We start from the raw sequence: 26,834 nt of genomic DNA on the forward strand, positions 1-26,834 counted from the left end.
CTCCTCAAATTCCTACTAAATCTGCCCTTATCTTAAATCTACAGCCCCTGGTTATTGACCCATCTACTAAAGGGAAAAGTTTCTTCCTATCTATGTCCTTCATAATTTTGTACACCCCAATCTCTTATATTCTATGTCTCGGCTAATAAAGGCTATTTCCTTTGTTATGCAGCTCGCTAGAACAAAGTGGCTTGTTAAGTTACTTGAGAGAGAAATTCTAGTCAACCATGTTGAGACAGGACTGAAGTCACATGTGGGCCAGACCAGAAGAACCACAGCTTACCTTACAAGGAAGGACTAAGCAGCGTAATGCTGCATGTTCTGCCTGTTTCCATCTCCTAGTTTACCTGACTTTTGTTGCTGACCCCAAATCAACCCTACTACCTCCCTTTCTTCAATGTCTTGCCTATTCATTATATTACTGGACTGATAATAAATATAGCATGCAGCATCCTCAATATTTTGCTTTTATTATAGTAATATAGTGGCCTGATTTAGGAATGCGTGGCCTCGTAATGCAGACAATGGGTTTAAATCATACCATTGTATTTTGTGAATTTGAATGCAGTTTTTAAAAATCTAGAAATAAAAAGCTGGCATCAATAAAATTAACCATAAAGCTGCCATTTTGATTTAAATACATTAATGCCTTTTATGGAAGGCAAATTGTCCTTCCCAGGTCTGGCCTGTATGTTACTTAGGACCAACTCAACATGGTTGACTATAACTTCCCGCTGAAGTAACTTTGCAAGCCACTTTTTGCTAAGAATGGACAATAAATGCTGGCTATACCAGCAACTCGTGAATCAATTAAAAAAAACTCTTTCTGCCAGCGCCTACCTCTGCTTCAGCCCTCTTGACCCTATAGTTACTCTCGTTAGCCAAATCTCCTCCGATTGTATTTTCCTTAACTGGCCATTTCAATCCCCAACCTGCTACAACTCATCAACCCGAAGACAGCTGCCTAATCACATACCCATATTTGATCCAAATTCACAGCTGTATTGGAGTATGCCCCTCCTATCATGAAATCAAACCTATGCTGTCTTGCTATTAAGCCTTTCACACTCTTTCTTTTTATGAAAGGTTATTCTGCATCCAACCCATGTTCACCTTGCTGACCATTCTCTCACTCTTCCCTTTATTCCTGCTCACCAATGCATAGCCTATGCTTTTTTGCTTACCTAACTTCAATGCCAACAACTACCATACAGATTTTGCCTCCAGTCACTTCTCTCAACAACACATCCTTGTCAAGCTCCTCAATATCAAGGGATAAAGACAACTCAAGAGTCACAAGTGCAACCATAGATGCTAGAAATAATTAATTTCTCATTAGGTACAAAAACTTAAATCAAGCAAATAGAACTGCCTAGATATATAATCTCTATATATGTTTCATTCTGTTATAGCTTACTTAGAAGTCAGTATGTGTAAGATGAAGGATTTCATGCCAAAACTCTATAGAACTCTATTCAGAATTTAAAATTAAACTTTAAATTAAATATTTAAAAGTCTTGAATGCAGCGTAGAGAACAAAAATCTAATTCTTAATATCATAGAAATCATAGAAACCCTACAGTGCAGAAGGAGGCCATTCGGCCCATCGAGTCTGCACCGACCACAATCCCACCCAGGCCCTACCCCCACATATTTTACCTGCTAATCCCTCTAACCTACGCATCTCTGGACTCTAAGGGGCAATTTTTAACCTGGCCAATCAACCTAACCCGCACATCTTTGGACCGTGGGAGGAAACCGGAGCACCCGGAGGAAACCCACGCAGACACGAGGAGAATGTGCAAACTCCACACAGACAGTGACCCGAGCCGGGAATCGAACCTGGGACCCTGGAGCTGTGAAGCAGCAGTGCTAACCACTGTGCTACCGTGCCGCCCAATATAGTTATAAGAAAACACAAAAAAAGAGATTGGTCTCTCAAAACAGCTAAATGCAAAGCTGTGAACATTACAATCTGAGAAGAGATTTTCTCAGCAATACTCAAGTTCTCTACTGCCAAGTGACTAACAGGTAACTGGATGTCCATTGAATTTGCATGACAAAGCAATATGTATGCAAAAGTGCATCAAATTTATATAATATACCACATCATTAACATGTTAAAAGGAACTATATAAATGTAAATTGTTGTTGGGTAAGGCACTCTCGTAAGGAACCTGGAGAAGCTGGGATTGGGAATGCTACGAAACCCAACATGCCATCTAAGCTTAAAAGTCTTCCTAAGTGAATTCCCATGGTTACCCAAGAGATATGCACCAACCATATGAGGCTTTGCTGTGTCTATACTTGGGAATGGGACAGGTTAAATAGAACATGAGATGCTTTGGGATCACTGAACTAGGGGAGATATATATATAATATATCGGCAAAGAGTTAGGTTTCCTACATTCTAACAGAGACCACACTTTAAAGTACTTTATAGACTCATCCCAGGGTGATAAGAGACATTATATAAGTGCATGTTCTTGGTTTTAGATTAAGTACAGGGAGTATTCATTTTGAGAATCATTGATCTCTTAAGCAGATAACCTGAATATGAGCCTGGATTTTGTCTTAAGAATAACTGCGAGGCTAACGAGCTGAACAGCACTCACTGTTATCATGGAGTAAATCAGACAGCAACTTCACAATATATGGTTAAATGCACAAATTAGCAAATTGCTGTCTGCTTTTCCACAAGATGTTCTCCACTAGTACCAAGCAAATATATTCGGCCATAGAAGAACACAAAGTTACTTTATTGACCCTTTAGATACCCATTAAACATACGAGAAAAAGTCAAGGCCAATGCTTCAGGAGTGAGATTTTAAAGGTATGGTGTGTCTCAATTATTCCAAAACAGCCTCTCTGGTACTGAAAATGTAATTTTACCAGTGCAAATCTCATTGTGCCAGGAGTTAATTGTTGTAGGGGATTTATGTTTTACTTGGCGTTTATCTCTTCCTTTCTTAATCCCACCTTTCTTTCCCTCACTTTATTTTACTTTCTGTACATGCTTGTACAGTGAATTAAATATTCCAAGCCATGCTTACATGTTTAGATTGAATATCTCCATAAGAATTCTTCAGTCTGATTGGCTGAATTGCCACACAGTGCTTTCTTTAAATACACACGTCACATATTCCTTGTAGAGGGTGCCATGTTTGATCAGATGCCTGATGACAGCCAGTAGTCACTCAAAAGCCACTGAAAATTCAGCCAGAAACTGTACATGTAGTGAATGGAAGTGCCATTTCTTGATTTCTGATTGCAAAATCTAAGCAATGATGGTTATGGATTTACCAGTGTCCTTAAAGAGGAACCTAGCCAGATCTTGACGGGGGCCATTTCTAATAACTTAATAGCATAACATGTTCTTCAGGCAAGGTTATGGCATTCAACAAAGTTCAATCTTAAAACAATGAATTTTAACAAAATAGATCAGATAATTGAAATGTAAAGCTGAATGTCACTTTCTTAAGAATATAAAAATGATCAGCAAAACAAGCCCAGCTACCACTTTATTATAGTATCAACAGCCAGCATGAGCAGGTCACAAAGCACAATACTTATATTTGTTATTCTTTTAGGTTTCACCTCCTTCTACTTTCATAATGACAATTCACTCGAGCTGCAGCTTGCAAGTGTAGATGGTGGAGTTCATAGTTTTCACCATCATTCTTTACATTAACTGAAGGTGCATTTCTGTGGAACTCCTTGTTCTATTTCCTGTCTCTCTGTCCCTTCCCCACCACTGTCATTTTAGTACACCGTCACAAAACACTCAAAATTAATATTGAAAATCAAATATATGACACTCTGATTTGGAGTCTAATAATGGAATAACACAGCATTTGTAATTCACTATTTGTTGTGGTGCAATCAATTTTTGAATACATCAAGTAGTGCAGAATATGGCACGTACACTTCAAACTAGTAGGCAAGACTGGCATTCCTTACCTAGTTCATTCATTGCATGCCTGTGTTCCTCATCAAATGAAAGCTTCATAAGTACACACACCGCAGGACAGATCTGGTGTTCCACTGGAGATGGCACTATAGCAACATAATGCATGCATAAGCCTTAAACAAGAGGTAATTCATATTTCTATATATATTTTCCTTGTAGTGTAACTTCCTAACATAAACTCCAGAAATCACAGAAGTCAATTAAAATCAATCTTAGCAAACAAAGACTGATCTGAAGTATTGCATCATTTTGGAACAGAAGCAAGACAGAGTTCAATATTCCGTTAACGAATAATAAGTTAATATAGTTAAAATAAATATTTTGCTTGATAAACCAGAGCTGTGCAGAGATCGATTCACATTTCTAATATATTAGATATTGGGGTTAACATTTTCCACCTACATCAGGCAGTCCATTCATTTGCACTGAGCACACAAGTGTAAAAGACCAACATTTCCAGCACTTGCACTTTCTTTCGTATCAGCATTGTTGGTGTACCAATATTTAACAATGCTGAATACAAAGAACAAAGAAAATTACAGCACAGGAACAGGCCCTTCAACCCTCCAAGCCTGCATTGACCATGCTGCCTGACTTAACTAAAACCCCCTACCCTTCGTTGGATTCTGGGGTAGTGCCGGCGGATTGGAAAACGGCTAATGTTACGCCGCTGTTTAAAAAAGGAAATAGACAAAAGGTGGGTAACTACAGGCCGGTTAGCTTAATGTCTGTAGTTGGGAAAATGCTGGAATCCATCATTAAAGAAGAAATAGCAGCCCATCTGGATAAGAATGGTTCAATTAAGCAGACGCAGCATGGATTCATGAGGGGAAAGTCGTGCTTGACGAACTTGTTGGATTTTATGAAGATGTGACTAGTGCGGTTGACGGAGGGGAACCGGTGGATGCGGTGTTTTTGGATTTCCAAGAGGCGTTTGATAAGGTGCTTCACAAAAGGTTGCTGAAGAAGATTGGGTCACACGGAGTTGGGGGTAGGGTGTTAGCGTGGATTGGGGACTGGCTATCTGACAGGAAGCAGAGAGTCGGAATAAATGGGTGCTTTTCTGGTTGGCAGATGGTAACTAGTGGCGTGCCGCAGGGATCGGTACTGGGGCCTCAACTATTTACCAATAATATAGACGGTCTGGAGGGGACTGAGTGTAGGGTAACAAAGTTTGCAGATGACACAAAGATAAGTGGAAAAGTGAATCGTGTGGAGGGCGTAGAAGGTCTGCAGAGAGATTTGGACAGGCTGAGTGAGTGGGCGAGGATCTGGCAGATGGAGTATAACGTTGACAAATGCGAGGTTATTCACTTTGGAAGAAATAATAGCAAATTGGATTATTATCTAAATGGAAAGAAATTACAACATGCTGCTGTGCAGAGGGACCTGGGGGTCCTTGTGCATGAGACGCAAAAACCCAGTCTGCAGGTGCAACAGGTGATCAAGAAGGTAAATGGGATCAAGAAGGCAAATGGGATGTTGGCCTATATCGCAAGGGGGATAGAATATAAAAGCAGAGATGTCTTGCTGCATCTGTACAGGGCATTGGTGAGGCCGCAGCTGGAATACTGTGTGCAGTATTGGTCCCCTTATTTGCGGAAGGATATATTGGCCTTGGAGGGAGTGCAAAGAAGGTTCACCAGGTTGATACCAGAGATGAGGGGTGTTGATTATGAGGAGAGACTGAGCAGATTGGGTTTGTATTCGTTGGAATTTAGAAGGCTGAGGGGGCATCTTATAGAGACCTATAAGATAATGAAGGGGCTGGATAGGGTAGAGATGGAGAGATCCCTTCCACTTACAAAGGAAACTAGAACTAGAGGGCACAGCCTCAACATAAAGGGGGGTCAGTTTAGGACAGAGTTGAGGAGGAACTTCTTCTCTCAGAGGGTGGTGAATCTCTGGAATTCTCTGCCATCTGAAGTGGTGGAGGCTACCTCGTTGAATATGTTTAAATCACGGATAGATGGATTCCTGATCGGTAAGGGAATTAGTGGTTATAGGGATCAGGCGGGTAAGTGGAACTGATCCACTTCAGATCAGCCATGATCTTATTGAATGGCGGGGCAGGCTCGAGGGGCTAGATGGCCTACTCCTGCTCCTAGTTCTTATGTTCTTCCGGGGACCATATCTCTCTATTCCCATCCTATTCATGTACTTGTCAAGACGCCCCTTAAAAGTCACTACCGTACCCGCTTCCACTACCTCCCCCAGCAACGAGTTCCAGGCACCCACCACTCTCTGCGTAAAAATTCTACTTTGTACATCTCCTTTAAACCTTGGCCCTCGCACCTTATACCTATGCCCCCTAGTAATTGACTCTTCCACCCTGGGATAAAGCTTCTGACTATCCACTCTGTCCATGCCGCTCATAACCTTGTAGACTTCTATCAGGTCTCCCTTCAACCTCCGTCGCTCCAGTGAGAACAAACCAAATTTCTCCAACCTCTCCTCATAGCTAATGTCCTCCATACCAGGCAACATCCTGGTAAATCTTTTCTGTACCCTCTCCAAAGCTTCACATCCTTCTGGTAGTGTGGCGACCAGAATTGAACACGATATTCCAAATGCGGTCTAACTAAGGTTCTACAAAGCTGCAACATGACTTGCCAATTTTTAAATTCAATACCCCGGCTGATGAAGGCAAGCATGCCGTATGCCTTCTTGACTGCCTTCTCCACCTGCATTGCCACTTTCAGTGATCACTTTCAGTGATGGAATTGAATTAATGGCTTATGAGGATGAAAAGATTAAAAGAAATGTCCTCTTTGTGTTGTAACAGTTTACCATTCTTAAAAAAAACAAATTAAATGAACATATATGGTAATATTCAACTGAAGTGCTAACTATATAGTGCAAAAAATTAATTATAGGTTCAATTGTGCAAATGCATAAGAGAATCAAGCATGTCACAAATACTTAACATACTACATGATAATTAGATGGAAATAAATATATTTACACAATTTTGCCAGATATGCCCTATTTAACATATAAATAACCACCAAGAGTAGCCACCTGTCTGTCAAGGTTAATTTAAATGATTGGTTTGTGAACACAGGTGTAAAACCAGAATTCCTCTATGGTGCGGATGGCATATTCAACAGCACATTCAACATGCATTCGTTAAAAGAGAATTCTCACCTTCCCACTGATGATTAAAACAAATATAGAAAAATACCAGCTATCTGGATCAGGAGGAGCCCTCTCCATGGTTTGAGAGCTTGCAAAATACTGTTTTCTACGAGCAATATACAAGGGGATACTATACTCATGAATTAACAGCTCTATTCCTAAATTTAGGGTTGGTGAAAGATTCTGATTGTCTGTACTTAGTAATGATGCCACCACTAATTAGACTGCAGACCCCTAATGACCACATTGGGCCCTCAAGTACTGGAGTTTTGCTATTTGTAGGTTTATTTTCATTGTAGAGGTTAACATTCAGGCATTAGGGCCTGGGCTTTTTTGTATCGCATTTTATTCTGTGACGAAGAGGTTTCAGCTCTGCTGATTGGGATGTTGTTGCATTAACAAACGTGTGTGTGGAGCAATCTTACCATTGCGGCCTGCCGGCTGATGGGTGGGGTGAGCTAGTAAGATCGCACGAGAGCCAAGAAATCAGGTTTGAGCCCGATTTCATGCCTCTCACAACCTTACCAGCACCAGATATCCGGCGAGGTCAGTCTCATGCCCATTTCTGGCGTGAGGCTGAATAAATTATTTAAATCTAATTTCAATATAATTTCAATGGGACGCAACTGTCCAGGCTCACTTGCCTCTGTGGCCTTGCTGGAAGGAGGTTCTCTCCAGTGAGAATCACAGCTGGTCCCCAGCAACGGAGATCAGACATAATGGCATCACCAGTAGAACTGGACACCACCTCTGGGAGGTCGGGGGGGACCAGGGTGTGCCCCTTGGGTAGTGCAACCTGAGCATTGGGCAGTGCCAAGGGAGTGGGGCCAGACGAGGACGGGCCGATCTGTGGTGGTGGGGGACAACCACTGAGCACACTGCAGTTGCGATTGGTGGGCGAGGGAGGGGGGGCCCGCTGCCACTCTGCAGTTGTGATTGGTGGGGGGAGGGATCGGATCAGTCCGGGCAAGTGGGGAGGGGGGGGTCGTCTAGACCCCTTTTCACACTCGTCCTGGACTTGAATTTGATTCATAAGATCGCCCCTGTGACTGTCCATGATAACAAATAAAAACTGAGGGGGAAAAATGATTAGAATTATCTCTATGGTATTCATGGAACCTAAGGCATACTCGTACCCAAGTACATAATAAGATAGCAATTTAGCTTGGATGTATAGGGCCATTTGGTTAAGTTCATGCTATGAAGACTATTGTTAAACCTCATATTCATTGTTTAATATTAGTCATTTAAAGCTTCAACTTAAACTTCAACTAAAGCTTCACACTTTGTGCGACATCTGCATATAGCCCAGTAGAACATTCCAGATGGAAGTTGGTGAACATGGGCAAATTATGTTTAAACAAAGAAGGACAATCAACAACAGGAAACCTTTTTGTTTCACAGATCGTAACATAGGGTGTCCTATTAATACATCAATACACAAACACATGGCGCGCCATATAAGTAAGTTTGCCGTTATAGTTTAAATTATATAGTTTAAAGCTTTTTAAAAAAAATAATTGACAGCCTTTTTCCCACAAAAGGAACAAAAAGAACGAGTCAATTCAATTACAGTTTTCTAATGGATCTTTTCGAAGGCAGACAGAGCAGCGTTGGTAAATGCCTGGTGCCCACTGTTGCCATAACTTGTGCATTGGAGAAGGTGAGGATGAAATGGTAGGGGAGGTATAATTTCATGGTGTAGATATAATATTGTTAATACTTTGTTAATACTAAGTTTAAATGCAATTACTAACTCAATTTAATAATTGTATCTTTAACATAAGTAGTTGCCATAGACACACATTATATCAAAAAGTTTGAAGTTTATTTATTAGTCACAAGTATGCTCATATTAACACTTCAATGAAGTTACTGTGAAAATCCCCTAGTCGCCACACTCCGGCACCTGTTCGGGTACACTGAAGGAGAATTTAGCATGGCCAATTCACCTAATCAGGACGTCTTTCGGACTGTGGGAGGAAACCGGAGCACTCGGAGGAAACCCACGCAGACACGGGGAGAACGTGCAAACTCCACACAGACAGTGACCCAAGCTGGGAATTGAACCCGGGTCCCTGGCGCTGTGAGGCAGCAGTGCTAACCACTGTGCCACCGCGAAGAATTTAAAAAGCAGAGCTTGCCCATATTGTTACTTTCTTAAAAAACTACTTTTTTCATACAAAAATACAATGAATCTAATTCGCATACAAAACTGTCCAGAAAGTGTCATACTTGGATTTTTATCCTGATCCACGCCTCGCTCATGTGCTTCCTGCCATTCCCAGCATGTCTCGCAGTAAGCACGGATCTGTTCCAGCAGATGAAGAACACGGGTCTCCCGTCTTCCTCTCTTGTCATCCGGCTGTGAATGGATGATATTGTGTAGTGCAGCACTAGCCCTTGCACGGGCCTCCTTACTGCCACGTGAATTGCCTAGCAGCACAGAGTCTTTATCATTGCCGTGCAAAAGCTGTATCAGCAGTGGAAGACAACCAGACTGACGCATAGCTATACAGCTGTCCTGAGAACTAGACATTGCTAGCAAAGTTCGAGACATATCATCCTTGTCGTGTGTACCAAGCATTGAGAGCAGCGAGTATACCATTTCCACCTATAGCCCAAGCGAACCAAAAAGGTTAAATTCTGTTCATATTGTAGGGTCAACAATCAATGACATGAAGCCAAAAACCTCCAGAAATCAGTAAGTTGTTTCAAGATCTCTATAAATATTTGCTGATAATTTGTGACAGTAGACATTTCTCTCGACTTAAAACCACCAGCTAGCTAAGCAGACATGGGATAGTTTATTGATTCAACTGTGTTTGGACAATGGTGTTACATTTAGCCCTATACTCATGCTCCAGTATTGGAATTAATATTGTACTTAGACAATATCAGAAGGTTCAAATCCATTTAAACTGGAATTAATCAATTGCCTTCCTAACATGATATATATATGGTTCATTTAATAAATATTATAAACTACAACTGATTTATTAACTCTCCTTTGACGCTCTAGACTTCACAAGATTGGATGGATAAACAGATTTCATGAGTTGGTTAGTGATCTGATCTGTCCAATAAATTGTTCATTAGCAACAACTAACGAGGCTACCATTTCATTGATTTACATTGTGTGGACAAGGTACAAAAATGGGCTCTTTGGTCCATCCGGTCCATGCTGGTGTTTATGCTTCATTAATCTCCTCACAACCTTCTTTTAACTTAACCCATCAGCATATCCTTCTATTTGTTTTTCTCCTTTGCTTATCCCCTAAAATGAATACATGCTATTTGCCTCAGTCATTCCTTTTGGTCACGTTTTACATTCTTGGGGCACATAGATCACTCCTGGAATCCCTGTTGAATTTAATAGTGGCCATCTTAGATTTATGGCCAATAGTTTGGACTCCTCACAAACGGAAACATTTTCTCATCTAAGCTTATTAAATCCTTTCATTATCTTAAAGCCCTTAGCTATCTCTTTTGGAGAGAAAAGGCACACAGCCTATTCAGCTTTCCCGGAGATTCGTCGGCAGCCGGATTTCCAGTGCTGGCAGCTCTGCGCCAGAAATCGGTGCAGAGCTGAAGAAATTATGCAAATATTAATTTAAATCTCTTTTAAATCATTTGCAAGCCTGGGACTGAAGTGTCCAGGCCTGCACCCCCCCCCCCCCCCCCAGGAGTGTTTCACTCCAGCGGCGGGGTTTAGTATAGCTCCCCACTTACGTGGAGCTAGCCAGTGTGGTGGTGGTGGTGTCCCCTGGGCATTGCCACCTTGGCAGTGCCAGCTTGGTCCCCTGGCACTGCCCAAGGAGCAAAATGCCAATGCCCAGGAGGCACCTTGGCACGGCCTATCGAGCATTGGGCAGTGCCAAGGGACAGGGCCTAATTGGAGATGGGGCCTGATGGGGGTTCCGCTGCCACTATGCAGTGACAGAGGGAGGGAGGCCAGCAATCGGGGGTGCGGAGGACGGGACAGGACATCGAGGCAGGCTGAGGGGAGGAGTCGAGGCGAGCCCAGGCATGGTCAGGGAGGCCAACGATTGAGCTGGCCAGCGATCAGGAGGTCGGCAGAAATCCATGATCATTATATTTTTGGTTTCTGGATCTTTTTCTACTTTGAATTTTTGAATCAAGATTCTATTATCTTCCTTATCACTGCTTTTGCTCCCCACTTTTCTCCTATTCTTGGGATGCCTTTTGTGCCTTCTAATGTGAAGACAAATGCAAAATACTTGTTCAAAGTCTCTGCTTCCCAATATTAATTTCCCAAGTTCATCTCACTTTTTCTTTATACAGAATTGGAGAAACCTTTTGCTGTCTGGTTCCCATCTTTTGCAAGTTCTCTCTCACATTCTTATTTGCTCCCTCTTTAATTATTATTCAGGCATCCTTTGATAGTTTATAATTTTTTCCCAATCTTCTGGCTTACCATTAATCTTCGCAGCAATCTTTTCCTTTCAATTTGATACCATTCTTAACTTTCTTAGTTAGCCACACAAACTGCATCCTTCTCAGAGTCTTTTTCAATGCAATGGGGTGCCTGTGCTGTCATTCCTAATCTTTACTTATTAATTAGCTATAATTTATATCTAAGACTAATATAATCATTTGAGGTCTAGTATTAATTAAATGAATAGTTAGTCGGATTTGAAATTTAAAAATAATCAGAATAATTCATTATTATGCATAGCAAATATTAATTTCATGTTAATTAAAATTCATTTAAGTTTAGAACCAACCCACAGCTTAAGGTGAACTAGAATTTTTCTTTTTACGCATAGCATTTTGTTTCCAGAATAGGTCCACAAATGGATGATGTTTAGGGCTTAGTTTTCAATTAAGCATTACTAGTATGGGGAGAGTCTTGTGGCACAGTGAATGGTGTCCATGCCTCTAAGCCAGAAGTTCTGGTTTCAAGTCAGACTTCAGGAGTTGTTGGCCACAGAAGTTGGGTCCATAATGTGACCGAACAGGTTGATTGCCAATCTGTAAATCTTTCCATTTCATAGGCACCAAGAGTGGGAAAGTCTCCTGGTCAGTCATGCTTGATGTGGAGTTGCATCTCTCAAGCTATAGTCTCTGGCGAAAGTTTTTGTTACAGGTTGCTGGTCTATCTATAGAAACAGACATAAGCATCTGCTTTGTGTGCTTCATGCATCTCTGGGCGCAAAAAGAGAACGAAGAAAGATAATGGTGATAATAACTAGGTATAATTGTAAAAACATTTCCAAGTGCTATCTTATTTAATTATCAAAGCTGGTGCGATTTCTCCCCCAACCTCCCCAAAATCTGAACAACTGAATTATATAAACTTTAACATGATAGGGCATTGGATTTTAATATTAAATATACTGTTGTTATGAGGCTGCCACCATTAACGCTACCAAACTTTAAAGGTCAGGAGGTGAAGCTATGAAAAGCAGGATTTTGTTCGCAGCACCTCTGGGGCTTTTCGCGCTAGAAACTGCCACATAGTGCAGAATAATTGGTTGAGCGATGATGGATGGTGGAAGAATTCTGTTCACTAGTTTTGCTTCTATTTAAAATAGTTCAACATAACATATGCTCTTGCCGACTGAGAGATAGTTAGTTTCAACTGCAGTCGAGATTCTTAACATCTCAAATTGGGAAGCACGTAGGTACTTTTGGCTTACTCACTTGTGTTGTAATTCATATTCCAATCACTTGAAAATCATGTAAAGGGTGAGCATTATCTCCACAATATCATTACAGTAAATACATCTTAAGATTTAACTATATGTATTTAAATATTTACAGATCGATTGTTTAGTCCTATTTCCTGGTGCTACACTAACTTCTTGATTAACCGTATAACTGTATGGTAAACAACCATTTTTTAAAAGACCCATAACAAACCTTTAAGGAAACAATACAAGTGTAACAGCCAGCAAACAAGTTACAGAAAAGCAAGCAATGCTATTTCTGCAAGTGGATTTAGAAGTAATATGACAAAATATTGATGGAATTAATAACATTCAGATTAATGCCAGAAGTCATCCCTGTGTGTAAAATATTGTCCTGAAATTTTGTTGGTTACAATATAAAAGTTACTTTAACATATCATTGCTGGATGAGGTAATTTGGGTTCTGTTGATTTTTGCTAGAATTCTTTTTGACAGCAAGCTTGATTCAAGTATAATCCTTACTATGATCTTTTAGTTCTTCCCTTCATATGTTCAGTATAGCTGTAATGATTGCCAATTAACATTATATAAAGCACTATTTTGTAAATATTTTCAAAAGGACACAGTAAGGAATATAACATGCATGTGTTAATGAAAATAGCTAAACACACTGATAAAACAGCCAAAGCATTGTTAAAATTGACGTATTAGAAAAAATGCAATGTAGCGACCTGTAGTCTGGAATCTTCGGTTACCTTGGTACCCAGGTGACTTGTCAGTCTTCGAGGAACTGAGTAGGAATTACTACAGCTCATCACACTAGCAGCATCTTGTTCAACCCTTGATCCTGACCCCTAAAACACATTGGATGGAATTAGAAGTATTAACCTGTCCAATAAAAATTATAGCTTCTGAAATGCTATGAAACCTTCCAGTGTTATATCATCCATTACTATTCAGGAACATTGTCAGCATTTTCCAAAGTGACAAGTTGGGACTAATTTTCCAACTAAGCTTCCACTGGGGCTGTGCATTATTGGCACACAGAGAAAGAGAGAGTGAGCACGGAAAAATATCTCACTCTACAGACGCCATTACCACCACTGGCAATACCAGTCCCAGGAAACATTTTATTGTAAGCATGCAGCCACAAATGATTGCAATTTGGTATTTTTGTATGCATTTATGCTTCGTTCATGGTTTTAAGAAAACCTGTATTAAGCCAATATTGAATATTTAAAGTTTCATTGCAGACCTTGATTTAAAACCAAGTGTGATTGTGCTTTGATTAAGTCAAATAATTAATCAACAGTAATTTTATTATTTATTAGTGTCACAAGCAGGCTTACATTAACACTGCAATGAAGTTAGTGAAAATCCCCCAGTCGCCACACTCCAGCGCCTGTTCGGGTAAACTGAGGGAAAAGTTAGCATGGCCAATGCACTTAACCAGCATGTCTTTCAGACTGTGGGAGGAAACCGGAGCACCCAGAGGAAACCCACTTAGAGATGGGGAGAATGTGCAGACTCTGTACACGCAGTTACCCAAGTTGGGAATCGAACCCAGGTCCCTGGCGGTGTGAGGCAGCAGTGCTAACCACTGTGTCACCTTGCAGCCCTGCTTTTCCCAGACTTAATTTTTTATACAGGTCATTCATAGCTTGTATTTCAGTTATATCACTGTTTTCCTTTTCAGTGAGACTTACTAAACTAAAATTGTCTTTGTTCAGCAGAGGTAATTTTTCTTAGTGTATTCAACTATGGTGTGGAATTAGGAGATGGAGTCTGTTTGATGGACATACAGCCTGATTGATAGCAGAAGGGAAACACAGTCAAAAGATGCGTAAACAACTTGAATATTGCAAAGTCTGCCAAGCCTTGCACTGCCAGTGAAAAGAATTCGATAGGGACTCATGTTTACCAGATCATTGTTTTCAAAAAGTTTGCACAGAAGCCTTGAAAGACTAGAGTGGTGCCAGAAATTGGATTCAAAGAAACATGGCCTCCAAAAATGGGCTGCAGCCTGAGTGGATTAGCCAATCACTCAAGATTGTGGAAGGAAGGACTGTCACCGAAGTGACTGAACAGCCCTCTGCAAGGTCATTCAGCGACTCTGATGTATGAGCCAAGGAAACGTTAGCCATTTTGGGGAGCTATTGTGAACAGATCAATTTGAGGTTAGCATTTGTAATTAGACAATCATAGAAGCTTTATGGCACAGGAAGAGGCCATTTGGTCCATCGTGTCTGTGCCAGCTGATAAACTAAGCCACCCAACATAATCTGACTTCCCAGCATTTTGTCTGTAGCCCTGCAGGTTACGGCACTTAAGGTCTATATCCAGACACCTCTTAACTGAGTTGAGGGTTTCTGCCTTCACTACCCTTTCAGGCAGTGAGTTCCAGATTCCCACAACCCCCGGGTGAAAAAACATTTCCTCTAATCTTTTCACAAATCACCTTAAATCTATGCTTCCCAATCCTTGATGACTTAAAATGGCGCCAGAGCGAGGTGATTTCTTGCAAGAGAGTATATTTTACTCTCGTTCTATGCTGCTAAAACTTTATTCTAACTCTTTTAAACTCCCCAACAATGCTCTAATTCAGTCTCTTGCAGTTTTGGAGAATTTTAGGACCCTGGAGACACCAGACTTGAAGCTGACCCAGACCAGCCGACCAGCCAGTGCTGCAGACCCAGGGCACTCTTTCCCTACACAGGCTCCCAGTGCACAGGAAAACACCCCAGTAACCAGGGCCTTCAATCTGCCAGCCCCCAATGACAAGGAAAATGCTGCCGGACCCGCAGCCTTCACTCTCCAGACTCCGGCCCGCACTCCCTCCGCTCAGGAAAATGCCGTGGAAGCAGAGGTCTTCACTCTGCCAGTCTCCGTTGACCAGACCTGCATCCCTGCGGCTTGGGTTTTCTCCCCACCCTCCTCCTCAAGCTTCCACTGAACCTGATGGCCAGACAAGCAAATTTGGAGCTGGAGCCTCCACCCCACTAGCCCAGAGAGCTGTAACCTCCTGCAGGCCCCAAGTACCCTCCCCATCCCCCCTTCTACAGTCGTCTCACACTCCTAAAAAACAATTCCCACAGCCTAACAATCATTAACACTGCTCTTTTAAATTTACTTGCAAGTCTAAAAAGTTTAAGTCTATTTATTAGTCACAAGTAAGGCTTACATTAATGCTGCAATGAAGTTACTGCGAAATTCCCCTAGTCCCCACAATCTGGCGCCTGTTCAGGTCAAAGCACCAAAAAGCATGTCTTTCAGACTGTGGGAGGAAACCAGAACACCCCGGGGAAACCCACGCAGACACAGGGAGAATGTGCAAACTCCACACAGACAGTGACCCAAGCCGGGAATCAAATGTGAGGCAGCAGTGCTAACCACTGTGCGTCTAGAGATCCTCTGACCTGGCAGTGACTCTTTGGACCCCAACATGTGGACCCGGGCATCAGCTCAACCGCGACCCCAGAGACGTCATCTACTTACTGGCCCTCGACCAGTCCACGCCGGAGCATGATCTGGACATCCTCCGTTCCCCGAAGCCAAACCGCAGTCCGACCCGGAACACCTGACTGCATAGACCCATCTACTGACGCAGGAACCGCAAGCAAGGCAACAAATCCTCCATCCACACACCAACCAGAGTGAAGAACCTCATTGGACACACCTATACCCTTAATACTGCATACTACTCTCTCACTGTCTCCTAGGCACAAAATGAAGCAGTCACTCTGGGAAGTGTGGAAAATGTGCAGACTTGCAGGAGAGAGTGAAACAAGACGGTCCAAAGGCCCCCCTCCCTAGCTTATTCCTAGCAAGTGTCTAATTGCTGGAAAACAAGCTAGATGAACTTAAGGCGAGGCTCACTATTCAATGGGAACTTAGAGACTACTGTGTACTCTGTTTTACAGAGACGTGGCTCACTCCTGCTTCACCGGACTGTGCCCTACAACAAAGGCTTCTCAATCCATCGAATGGACCCTACAACGGCTTTAGGCAAGGCTAGGGGAGATGAGGTCTGCCTTTTAATCAATACCTTGTGGTGCCTAGGTGCCTGGCGAGTTTCTGCTCCCTGGACCTAGAATACCTGACGCTAAAATGCCACCCTTACTACCTTCCTTGGGAGTTCACCTCTGTTACCCTGACAGTAAGTTACATCCCACCCCATGTGGACCTGAAGACCGCACTGGACAAAACATACACAACAAATTGCCTTGAGACAAAACATCCTGAGGCCTTATTCATCATGGCCAGAGACTTCAATCAGGCCAAGCTCAAGAGTGTTCTACCAAGATACCACCAACACATCTCCTGTTCTACCAGAGGCCCAAACATTCTAGACCACTGCTACACAAATATCAATTAATGCCTACTGCTCTATCGCCTGCCCACACTTCGGTAAATCAGACCACAAGGCTATGCTCCTGCTCCCAGCTTACAAGCAAAAACTGAAATGGGAGAATCCATCAAAGGGAGTCATGCAATGTTGGTCTGAAGAATCGGATGATCTCCTACGGGACTGCTTAGAGTCAGTAGACTGGTCAGGATTTAAAAACTCTGCAACCAGCCTGAACGAGTACGCTACTACAATAACTGACTTCATTAGTAAGTGTGTAGAAGACTGTGTGCCATAGAAGCAAATCCACATGTTTCCCAACTGGAAACCATGGATGAACAGGGATATCCAACACCAGCTGAAGTCCAGGTCTGAGACATTCAACTCAGGCGACACTGACCTATACAAGAAAGTCAGATATACGAATTAAGGAGATCCATCAAAGATGCCAAAAGTCAGTGCTGGAACAAGCTGGAATCCCAGGCTAGCCACACAGGCTCCTGCTGACAATGGCAAGGTCTGAAAGACATAACAGGCTACAAGATGAAGACAGATAAAATCGCCAGCTCTAATTGACCCCTCCCTGATGAGCTCAACGCATTCTATGTCCGTTTTGAGCAAGACATCAGCGAGAGCACATCTTCCATCCTGGAAGCCTTGTACAAACCTGTATCCGAGGTCACCACTGCCAACGTCAGAGCAGTCTTCTCAAGTCAACCAATGGAAAGCAATTGGCCCAGATGGGGTACCCAGATGAGCACTCAAGTCCTGCACAGACCAGCTGGTGGGGGTATTCACAGACATCTTCAACTTCTCTTTACAACAATCTGAGGTCCCTACCTGCTTCAAGAAGACAACCATCATCCCGGTACCAAAGAAAAGCCTCCGGTGGCTCTGACACCCATCATTATGAAGTGCTTCAAAAGGTTAGTCATAGCACGAATCAATTCCTGCCTCCCAGGCTGCTTGGATCCACTACAGTTTGCCAATAGCCACAACAGGTCCACAGCAAACGCCATCTCCCTGGCCCTACACCCAACCCTGGAACACCTAGATAACAAAGACACTTATGTCAGACTCCTATTCATAGACTACAGCTCAGCCTTTAACACCATTATTCCTACGAGACTCATCTCCAAACTTCGTGGCCTGGGCCTCGGCTCCTCCGTCTGCAACTGGGTCCTGGACTTCCTAACCCACAGACTGCAGTCTATAAGAACTGGCAATACCACCTCCTCCACGATCATCCTCAACACCGGTACTCCACAAGGCTGTGTCCTTAGCCCCTTACTATACTCATTATACACCTCTGACTGTATGGCCAAATTCCCCCCCCAACTCGATTTGCTGACGACACCACCGATGTGGGTCGGATCTCAAACAATGACGAGATAAAGTACAGGAAAGAGATAGAGAATCTGGTGAACTGATGCGGCGACAATAATCTCTCCCTCAATGTCAACAAAGGAAATTGTCATCGACTTCAAGGAGCGTAGTGGAAGACATGCCCCTGTGTACATCAATGGGGATGATGTAGAAATTGTCAACAGTTTCAAGTCTTTAAGTGTCCAGATCACCAACAACTTGTCCTGGTCCCTCCAAGCTATAGTTAAGAAAGATACAAAAATCTGAGGACACTTACATACCGACTCAAAAACAACTTCTTCCCTGCTACCATCAGACTTTTGAATGGACCTACCTCGCATTAAGTTGATCTTTCTCTACACCCTAGTTATGACTGTAACACTACATTCTGCATTCTCTCCTTTCCTTCACTATTTACAGTATGTTTTGTCTGTTTAGCACACAAGAAAAAATACTTTTCACTTATACTAATACGTGACAATAATAAATCAAACAAGTCATTGACCTCTTTGCTAAAGTAAATAGGCCCTTCCCATCTACTCTATCCAAGCCCCTCTCAATTTTGTACATCTCAATCAAATGCCCCTCATCCTTTTCTTTTCCTAGGAGCACAGCCCCAGGGTATCTGATCTTTCCAATTATAACTTAAAATTTTTCACTCCTGGCAACATCCTTGTAAATTTCCTCTGTACCCTTCTAATGCAATTACATCCTTGCTGTGATGAAGTGACTAGAACCACATGGTGTACTCAGGTTGTGGCCTAACTAAGGTTTTATATAGTTCCAGCATAACCTCCCTGCTCTTATATTCAATTCCTCAGCCAATAAGCAAAAGGATTCCATATGCCTTCTTAACCATTGATCAACTGTCCTGCTATCTTCAGGGATTTGTAGACAGTCACTCTGTGGTCTCACACTTCCTCTACATCTCTCAGTACTGTGTAATTTAATCGATCAGGAGACTGTATCAGTATGTTGAGCCCTACATTTCTTGGATATTATCTTGGGATAATGTGCCTTCCAATGGGAGTCTCCTCTATACTTCCCATTTTGGAGGATGTTTGAGTTGTACCAGAGGCAGTCTGCACACAGCTGCCAAACACCCCCACATGTAATCACAAGCAGGTAGAGGATACCTAGTGGGTCATGTTCTTTTAGAACTACTTATTGCAGGTCAGCAGGGAGCCAGATACGGAGCTGTGTTTCCTCTTCAAGGACTCCTGTAGATATCGTAAAGGTGCGAGCGTCCCTTGTGGAGTCTCACTTAGGTTAGGAGCCATACTCAGGACAAATAGGAATGACTGACTCAATACCATGTATGAAAACAAATTATCTTTGTTAGACAACTATTAAACTTTTTTAAAAAAGGCAACTTTATATCCACGTTATATTACAATTACATCAAAGTACATACTACATTACTGGTCAGGTGAAAAAATGTGGCAAATGGACTTCAATTCAGAGAAGTGTGGGGTGATGCACTTGCGGAGGTCAAACTAGGCAAAGGATTACGCAATAAATCGGAACCCAGTCGGGAATCCCTGCCTTATACCATAACCTTCTTCCAAGTTTCCATCAATGCTGCTTCATAATTGGCTAACATGAGGTCTATGATATAAGATGCCTGTCTATTACTATTATAAAATATGCAACTACACCAGTGCTGACAAAGCTGATTCAATAAGAGCAATTAATTTGTACTCAAGTCCTTTTAATATTGTCATGAATTTTAATATACTCGTCTACAAACTGGTGAGCTCTCCTGCATGTACAATTAATGAACATTTTAAAACATATAGGTCAAATAAGCAAAGATTTATCAAACAAAAGTAGTTTTTGATATTTCTTTCTGAAGCAAACGAATGGGTAAAGGAAGCAGAAGATGAAGCCTAATGCAGATGAACATGAAGTCACTCAATTTGGGAGGGAAAATAAAAAATGCTAAACACTGAATGGAAAGATACTGAAGGGTCTGGATGAACAGAGACAACTTTTGGATTTAATACGTAATTCTCTGAAAATTGAAATACAATTAGTTAAATTCTTGAAAGGGTCAAAATAAACTGTCTTCTAAATTGAGCAATGAAGTGAGACACAGAAGTAGGAGGAGGCCATTGAGCCTCCTGCATCTAATCCGATTCAATGAGATTGTGGCAAATCTGTGACTAAACTCCACATAACTGGATCTCTGACGAAGGGATCATTGAGATTCGAAACGTTGGCTCCATTCTTTCTCCACAGATGCTGTCAGACCTGCTGAGATTTTCCAGCATTTTTCCGTTTTGTTCCACATAGCTGCCTTTGCCCTATATCTCTTATTACGTTTGGTTACCAAAATTCTATCAACTTCAAATTTAAAATTAATAGTTAGTTTAGAACCAACTGCCATTTACAGAAGAGAGTTCCCAACTTCCACCCCTCTTTGCTTGGGAAGGTAATAAGGTAATAGCATCTGGTTCTGATTTTTAAGCTAGATTGCCTCACCTTAGATTTCCTAACCAGTCAAAATAGTTTCTATTTACCTACTCTATCAATCCTCGAGTATCTTAAAACTCCGATCAAATCTTCCCTTAACTTACTAAATTCAAATGAACACAACCTTAGATTGTGTACAAAAGCAAAAAGCAACAGGTGTTGTGAATCTGAAATTTTAGAAAATGCTGGAAATACGCTACAGATCAGGTAGTATCACTGCACTCTGTTCCTTTTGCTATAGATGCTGCCAGACCTGCTGCGTATTTCCAATATTTAATGTTTTTATTTCTAGTTCATTCCTCAAGATATTTTTTGGTAAATCTACACTGCACAGTGTCCAAGACCACGCTTCCTATGGTGTAACGTCTGGCACAAAACACTGTATTCCGGAGATGTGGTCCAACCAGGGATTTGAGCAGCTGAAGAATGAATTCCATCACTTCATCCCAAACTGTCGCGAAAAATCTCATGTCCTTTAGTAATTCTGAGGCCTGGACTAATACTCCAGTAAAGCAAATTCAAATCCCATCGTGACAGCTATTGGAATTTAAATTCAATTGGTTAATAAAATCTTGAATAAAAAGCAAGTCTCAGTCATGGCGATCATGAAACTACTGGATTGTCATTAAAAAAAACTAATGTCCTTTAGTGAAGGAAATCCACTGTCATGCCCTGATCCAGCCTATCTGACCCACAATAATGTGGTTGACTGTCTTTTCAATTGGCCTAAAAACCCTCTCAAGATGTATCAGAACAGCTACAGAGAAGTCAAAGAAGAATAAAATTGGAGGGACCTGTCGACATTGACCTAGGTGCCAGAAACAACAAAGGTACATCCCCTTTCCTGCCTGTTGACCCTGCAAAGTTCTCCTCACAAATGTTTGGGGACTTGTGCCAAAATTGGGACAGCAGTTCTACAGATGTTAATGAGGAGGATTTGCAATAACAAGAGCTGTGACAGAGTTTATCAACTACAAAATGCGCGGCAGCAACTTGCCTAGGCTCTTTCAATAGCACCAGCCAAAACCGCTAACTCTACCCCAGAAAAATAAGGTCAGCAGACCATAAGAACACTTATAAGTGCATAGCATCCCGTCTTGGAAATATACCACCAATCCTTCGATGTCACTGGGTAAAAATCCTGGAACTCCCTCCCTAACAACACTTTGGGTACACAGTGGTTCATGGCGGCGGCTCAAGTGCAATTAGGGATCAGCAATAAACACTGGCCTTGCAAGTGATAATTAAACCTCACAAATGAATTTTAGAATCTTACTTTAAATGTTCAATTTATACATTTAAATGTGTTATATAGTTTCTGCTGAATTCCCCCATTCCCACTCTAAGATCTTGTGGTGGCTCTTGTAACGTGCAAACTAATAAGTGTAGGTTACGAGTTCAAGGTGTTGGTAAACATGACATGACTATTTCCATTGGAGTGCAGCAGCTCACACATTTACAAAATGTGGTTAGAATGCAGGGATAGGAGTAAGCCAGTCAGTTTCTCAAACCTATTTCAGCACTAACTTAGATTATAGCTGATTGGTACCTTCGCTCCATCAACCTGCTATTGCACCATGTGCTTATGTTATGCTGAAAAATCTATTGATTCCAGTCTTATAAGCTTCAAGTATCTTAATTCCACAGCAGGGTTACACAGTGGTTAGCACTGCTGCCTCACAGCACCAGGGACCCGGTTTGAGTCACTGTCTGTGTGGAGTTTGCACGTTCGCCCTGTGTCTGCATGGGTTTCCTCAGGGTGTTTTGGTTTCCCCTCTCAGTCTGAAAGATGTGCTGGTTTGGTGCATTGGCCATGCTAAATTCTCCCTCAGTGCATCTGAACAGCTGCCGGAGTGTGGCGACTAGGGGATTTTCAAAGAAACTTCATTGCAGTGTTAATGTAAGCCTACTTGTGACACTAATAAATAAACTTAAAACAAATTTTGATCCTGAATGGCCTAGCTCTAATTTTATGTTTCCCCATTCTTGACTGCCCCACTAGAGGAAATAGTTTCTCTGCATCTAATCTGTCAAATACTTCTAATATTTTTAAAACCTCAATCATATAATCACTCAATCTTCTACATGCTAAGGAATACAAATCAAATTTATTCAACCAATCCTCATAATTTAAAATTCTTAAGACCTGGCCTCTGGTGGATCTGCGCTAGGCCCACTACAAGGCCAATATATTTTTTCCAAAGTACAGTGCTCAGAATTGAACACTCCAGTTGAGGTTGATTAAGGCCCTATACAGATGAAGCATAACCACATGCCCTTTGTATGCCAAGCTTCTTGAGATGCTCTACTAGCCCTCCATTACATTTTCTATCTCTCTTCTAGCTTTCAATTATTTGTGTACTTGAACCTCCCTTTTTGTTCCTATATAGTTCATGGTTTTTTAAAAATTCATTAATGGGACATCGGTACCACTGCCTGCCCAGCACTTATTGCCCATCCCTAGTTGCCCTTGGAGGGCAGTTGAGAGTCAACCACATTGCTGTGGCTCTGGCGACATATGCAGGCCAGACCAGGTAAGGATGGCAAATTTCCTTCCTTAAAGGACATTAGTGAACCAGGTGGGTTTTTCCGACAATCGACAATGGTTTCATGGTATCAATAGATTCTTAATTCCAGATTTTTAAAAATGGTTTTTTTATACATGGTTTTCATCATGTAAAAATACTCAAATTTATCTTTCTTGGGTTCAAAGTGGATAACATTACATATGTCCATGATGAGCTCCATCTGTCATATTTTGCCACTTGATTAGAATTTTCATAAAGGATATTGCTTTGTATTATGGTGACTTAAATTATAAGACCATAAGACATAGGAGCAGAATTAGGCCACGTGGCCCATCGAGTCTGCTCCGCCATTCAATCATGGCCGATATTTTTCTCATCCCCATTCTCCTGCCTTTTCCCCATCACCACTGATCCCCTTATTAATCAAGAACCTTTCTGTCTTAAAGACACTCAATGACCTGGCCTCCACAGCCTTCTGTGGCAAAGTGTTCCACAGATGTACCACTCTCTGGCTGAAGAAATTCCTCCTCATCTGTGTCTTAAAAGATCATCCCTTTAGCCTGAGGTTGTGCCCTTTGGTTCTAGTTTTTCCAACTAGTGGAAACATCCTCTTCACGTCCACTCTATCCAAGCCTCGCAGTATCCTGTAAGTTTCAATAAGATCCCCCCTCATTCTTCTAACGAGTACAGACCCAGAGTCACCAACCCTTCCTCATACGACAAGCTCTTCATTCTGGGGATTATTCTTGTGAACCTCTTCTGGACCCTTTCCAAGGCCGGCACATCCTTCCTTAGATATGGGGCCCAAAACTGCTCACAATACTCCAAATGGGGTCTGACCAGAGCCTTATACAGCCTCAGAAGTACATCCCTGCTCTAGTATTCTAGCCCTTTCGTCATGAATGCTAACATTGCATTTGCCTTCCTAACTGCTGACTGTTAACCTTAAGAGAATCTTGAACAATGACTCCCAAGTCCCTTTGTGTTTCTGATTTCCTAAGCATTTTCCCACTTAGAAAATAGTCTATGCCTCCATCTCTCCCCTCACACTTTTTCATATTGTATTCCATCTGTCACTTCTTTGCCCACTCTCCTAACCTGTCCAAGTCCTTCTGTAGCCCCCCCTGCTTCCTCAATACTACCTCTCTCTCTATATATCTTTGTATCATCTGCAAACTTAGCAACAGTGCCTTCAGTTCTTTCCTCCAAATCGTTAATGTATATTGTGAAAAGTTGTGGTCCCAGCACTGACCCCTGAGGCACACAACTGGTCACCGGCTGCCATCCTGAAAAAGATCCTTTTATCCCCACTCTCTGCCTTCTGCCAGTTGGCCAATCCTCTATCCATGCCAGGATCTTACCCTTAACACCATGGGCACTTGACTTATTTAAGTCTCCTATGCGGCACCTTGTCAAAGGCTTCTGGTAATCTAAATAAATCACGTCCATTGGTTCTCCTTTACCTAACTTTGTTATTGACCAACATAAAATATTAATTTTATATGAATGAAATCATGTTCCATGCTGGATAAAATTATTGAAGTAACAGAAATATAGCTCTGGGACCTCAAGCAGATTGACATTCCTAAGTCAGATCTTTGTTCCATGATCATTTTTGCTAATTGATTGAACATGTAGGAAAAAAAGCTACTTTCAATGATGTGCTTCCAGCACTATTGTGTCATCACAGAATATTTCGTAATGGGATGATATTTAACTTTGTCTGAAGTGTTGTAGAATCTTACAAAACAGGTGGAGGCCAATTTGGCCTATTGTAGTGATTCACTGAAAGAGCTATGCCATTTCCCCAGAACACTGCCTTTTATTTTCAAGTACATATCCAATGCCCTTTGAAAGTTATTACTGAGTCAACTTCTACTGACCTTACAGACAGTGCATTTCAGATTTTAACAATTTGCTGCACAAATAGATTCTCCCTACTGGTTATTTGCCAATTATTTCAAAATGTATTATCTGGTTATCAACTGATCCATTAATGGAAACAGTTTGTCCTGGCTTACATGATTGAAACTCCACATAATTTTGAACACTTTTAATACACACCCACTTCCCTTACTCCCTTATTGAATACAGGAGTTGGGACGTCTTGAAGTTGTACAAGACATTGGTAAGGCCACACTTGGAATACTGAGAGTAATTTTGGTCACCCTATTATAGAAAAGATATTATTAAACTAGAAAGAATGCAGAAAGGATTTACTGGGATGCTACCGGGACTTGATGGATTGAGTTACAAGGAGAGGCTGAATAGACTGGGACTTTTTTCTCTGGAGCATAGGAGGCTGAGGGGTGACCTTATAGAGGTCTATAAAATAATGAGGGGCATAGACAAGGTAGATAGTCAATATCTTTTCCCAAAGGTAGGGGAGTCTAAAACTAGAGGGCATAGGTTTAAGGTGAGAGGGGAGAGATACAAAAGTGTCCAGAGGGGCAATTTTTTTCACACAGAGGGTGGTGGGTTTCTGGAACAAGCTGCCAGAGATAGTAGTAGAGGCGGGTACAACTCATTGGAGTTTAGGAGGTTGAGGGGAGATCTGATAGAGACTTACAAGATAATGAACGGCTTAGATAGGATGGACGTAGGGAAGTTGTTTCCATTAGCAGGGGAGACTAGGACGCGGGGGCACAGCCTTAGAATAAAAGGGAGTCACTTTAGAACAGAGATGAGGAGAAATTTCTTCAGCCAGAGAGTGGTAGGTCTGTGGAATTCATTGCCACAGAGGGCTGTGGAGGCCGAGACGTTGAGCGTCTTCAAGACAGAAATTGATAAATTCTTGATTTCTCGAGGAATTAAGGGCTATGGGGAGAGAGCGGGTAAATGGAGTTGAAATCAACCATGATTGAATGGTGGAGTGGACTCGATGGGCCGAATGGCCTTACTTCCGCTCCTATGTCTTATGGTCTTATGGTCTTTATCTTTTAAAAGGCGTTTATATAGTTACATGGGTACAATGGGTATAGAGGGATATGGGCCAGATGCGGGCAATTGGGATTAGCTTAGGGGTTTTTTTAAAAAAAGGGCACGTGGACAAATTGGGCTGAAGGGCCTGTTTCCATGCTGTAAACCTCTATGACTCTATGGAGGACCATGTCTCCTGAAACTTCTTCAAAGCTTATGGGTGATAGTCACAACTGGACACAATTAATAGTCATTTCTAAAGGTTTAGTATAAGGTCCCTGTTTATATTCTGTTTCTATTCATAAAGCCATGAATCCCAAATGCTTTCACAGCAACTTGTACTGCCAAAGATTTGCAGATGTAAACCACTCTCCCAACGTCACTCTGCTCTTGAACTCCCTTTTAAAATTGTACCATAAATTTACATTGGGTGCAATGTT

General features: G+C 41.8%; 1 protein-coding gene across 4 annotated transcripts in view; it reads right to left on the reverse strand.

Annotated features, from left to right (window-relative positions):
• Nucleotides 1-26,834, reverse strand: part of apc (APC regulator of WNT signaling pathway) — a 187,815-nt gene that overhangs the window by 21,178 nt on the left and 139,803 nt on the right. For all 4 annotated transcript variants that reach the window (XM_078214663.1, XM_078214662.1, XM_078214660.1 and 1 more), the window contains 3 exons: nucleotides 13,518-13,616; nucleotides 9,344-9,722; nucleotides 3,961-4,056 (listed from right to left, as the gene is read on the reverse strand). In XM_078214663.1, coding sequence (XP_078070789.1) covers nucleotides 3,961-4,056; nucleotides 9,344-9,722; nucleotides 13,518-13,616 — 574 coding nt within the window. The remainder of the gene's footprint in view (nucleotides 1-3,960; nucleotides 4,057-9,343; nucleotides 9,723-13,517; nucleotides 13,617-26,834) is intronic.

Source organism: Mustelus asterias, chromosome 6, assembly GCF_964213995.1.
Source record: "Mustelus asterias chromosome 6, sMusAst1.hap1.1, whole genome shotgun sequence".
Lineage (NCBI taxonomy): Eukaryota > Metazoa > Chordata > Chondrichthyes > Carcharhiniformes > Triakidae > Mustelus > Mustelus asterias.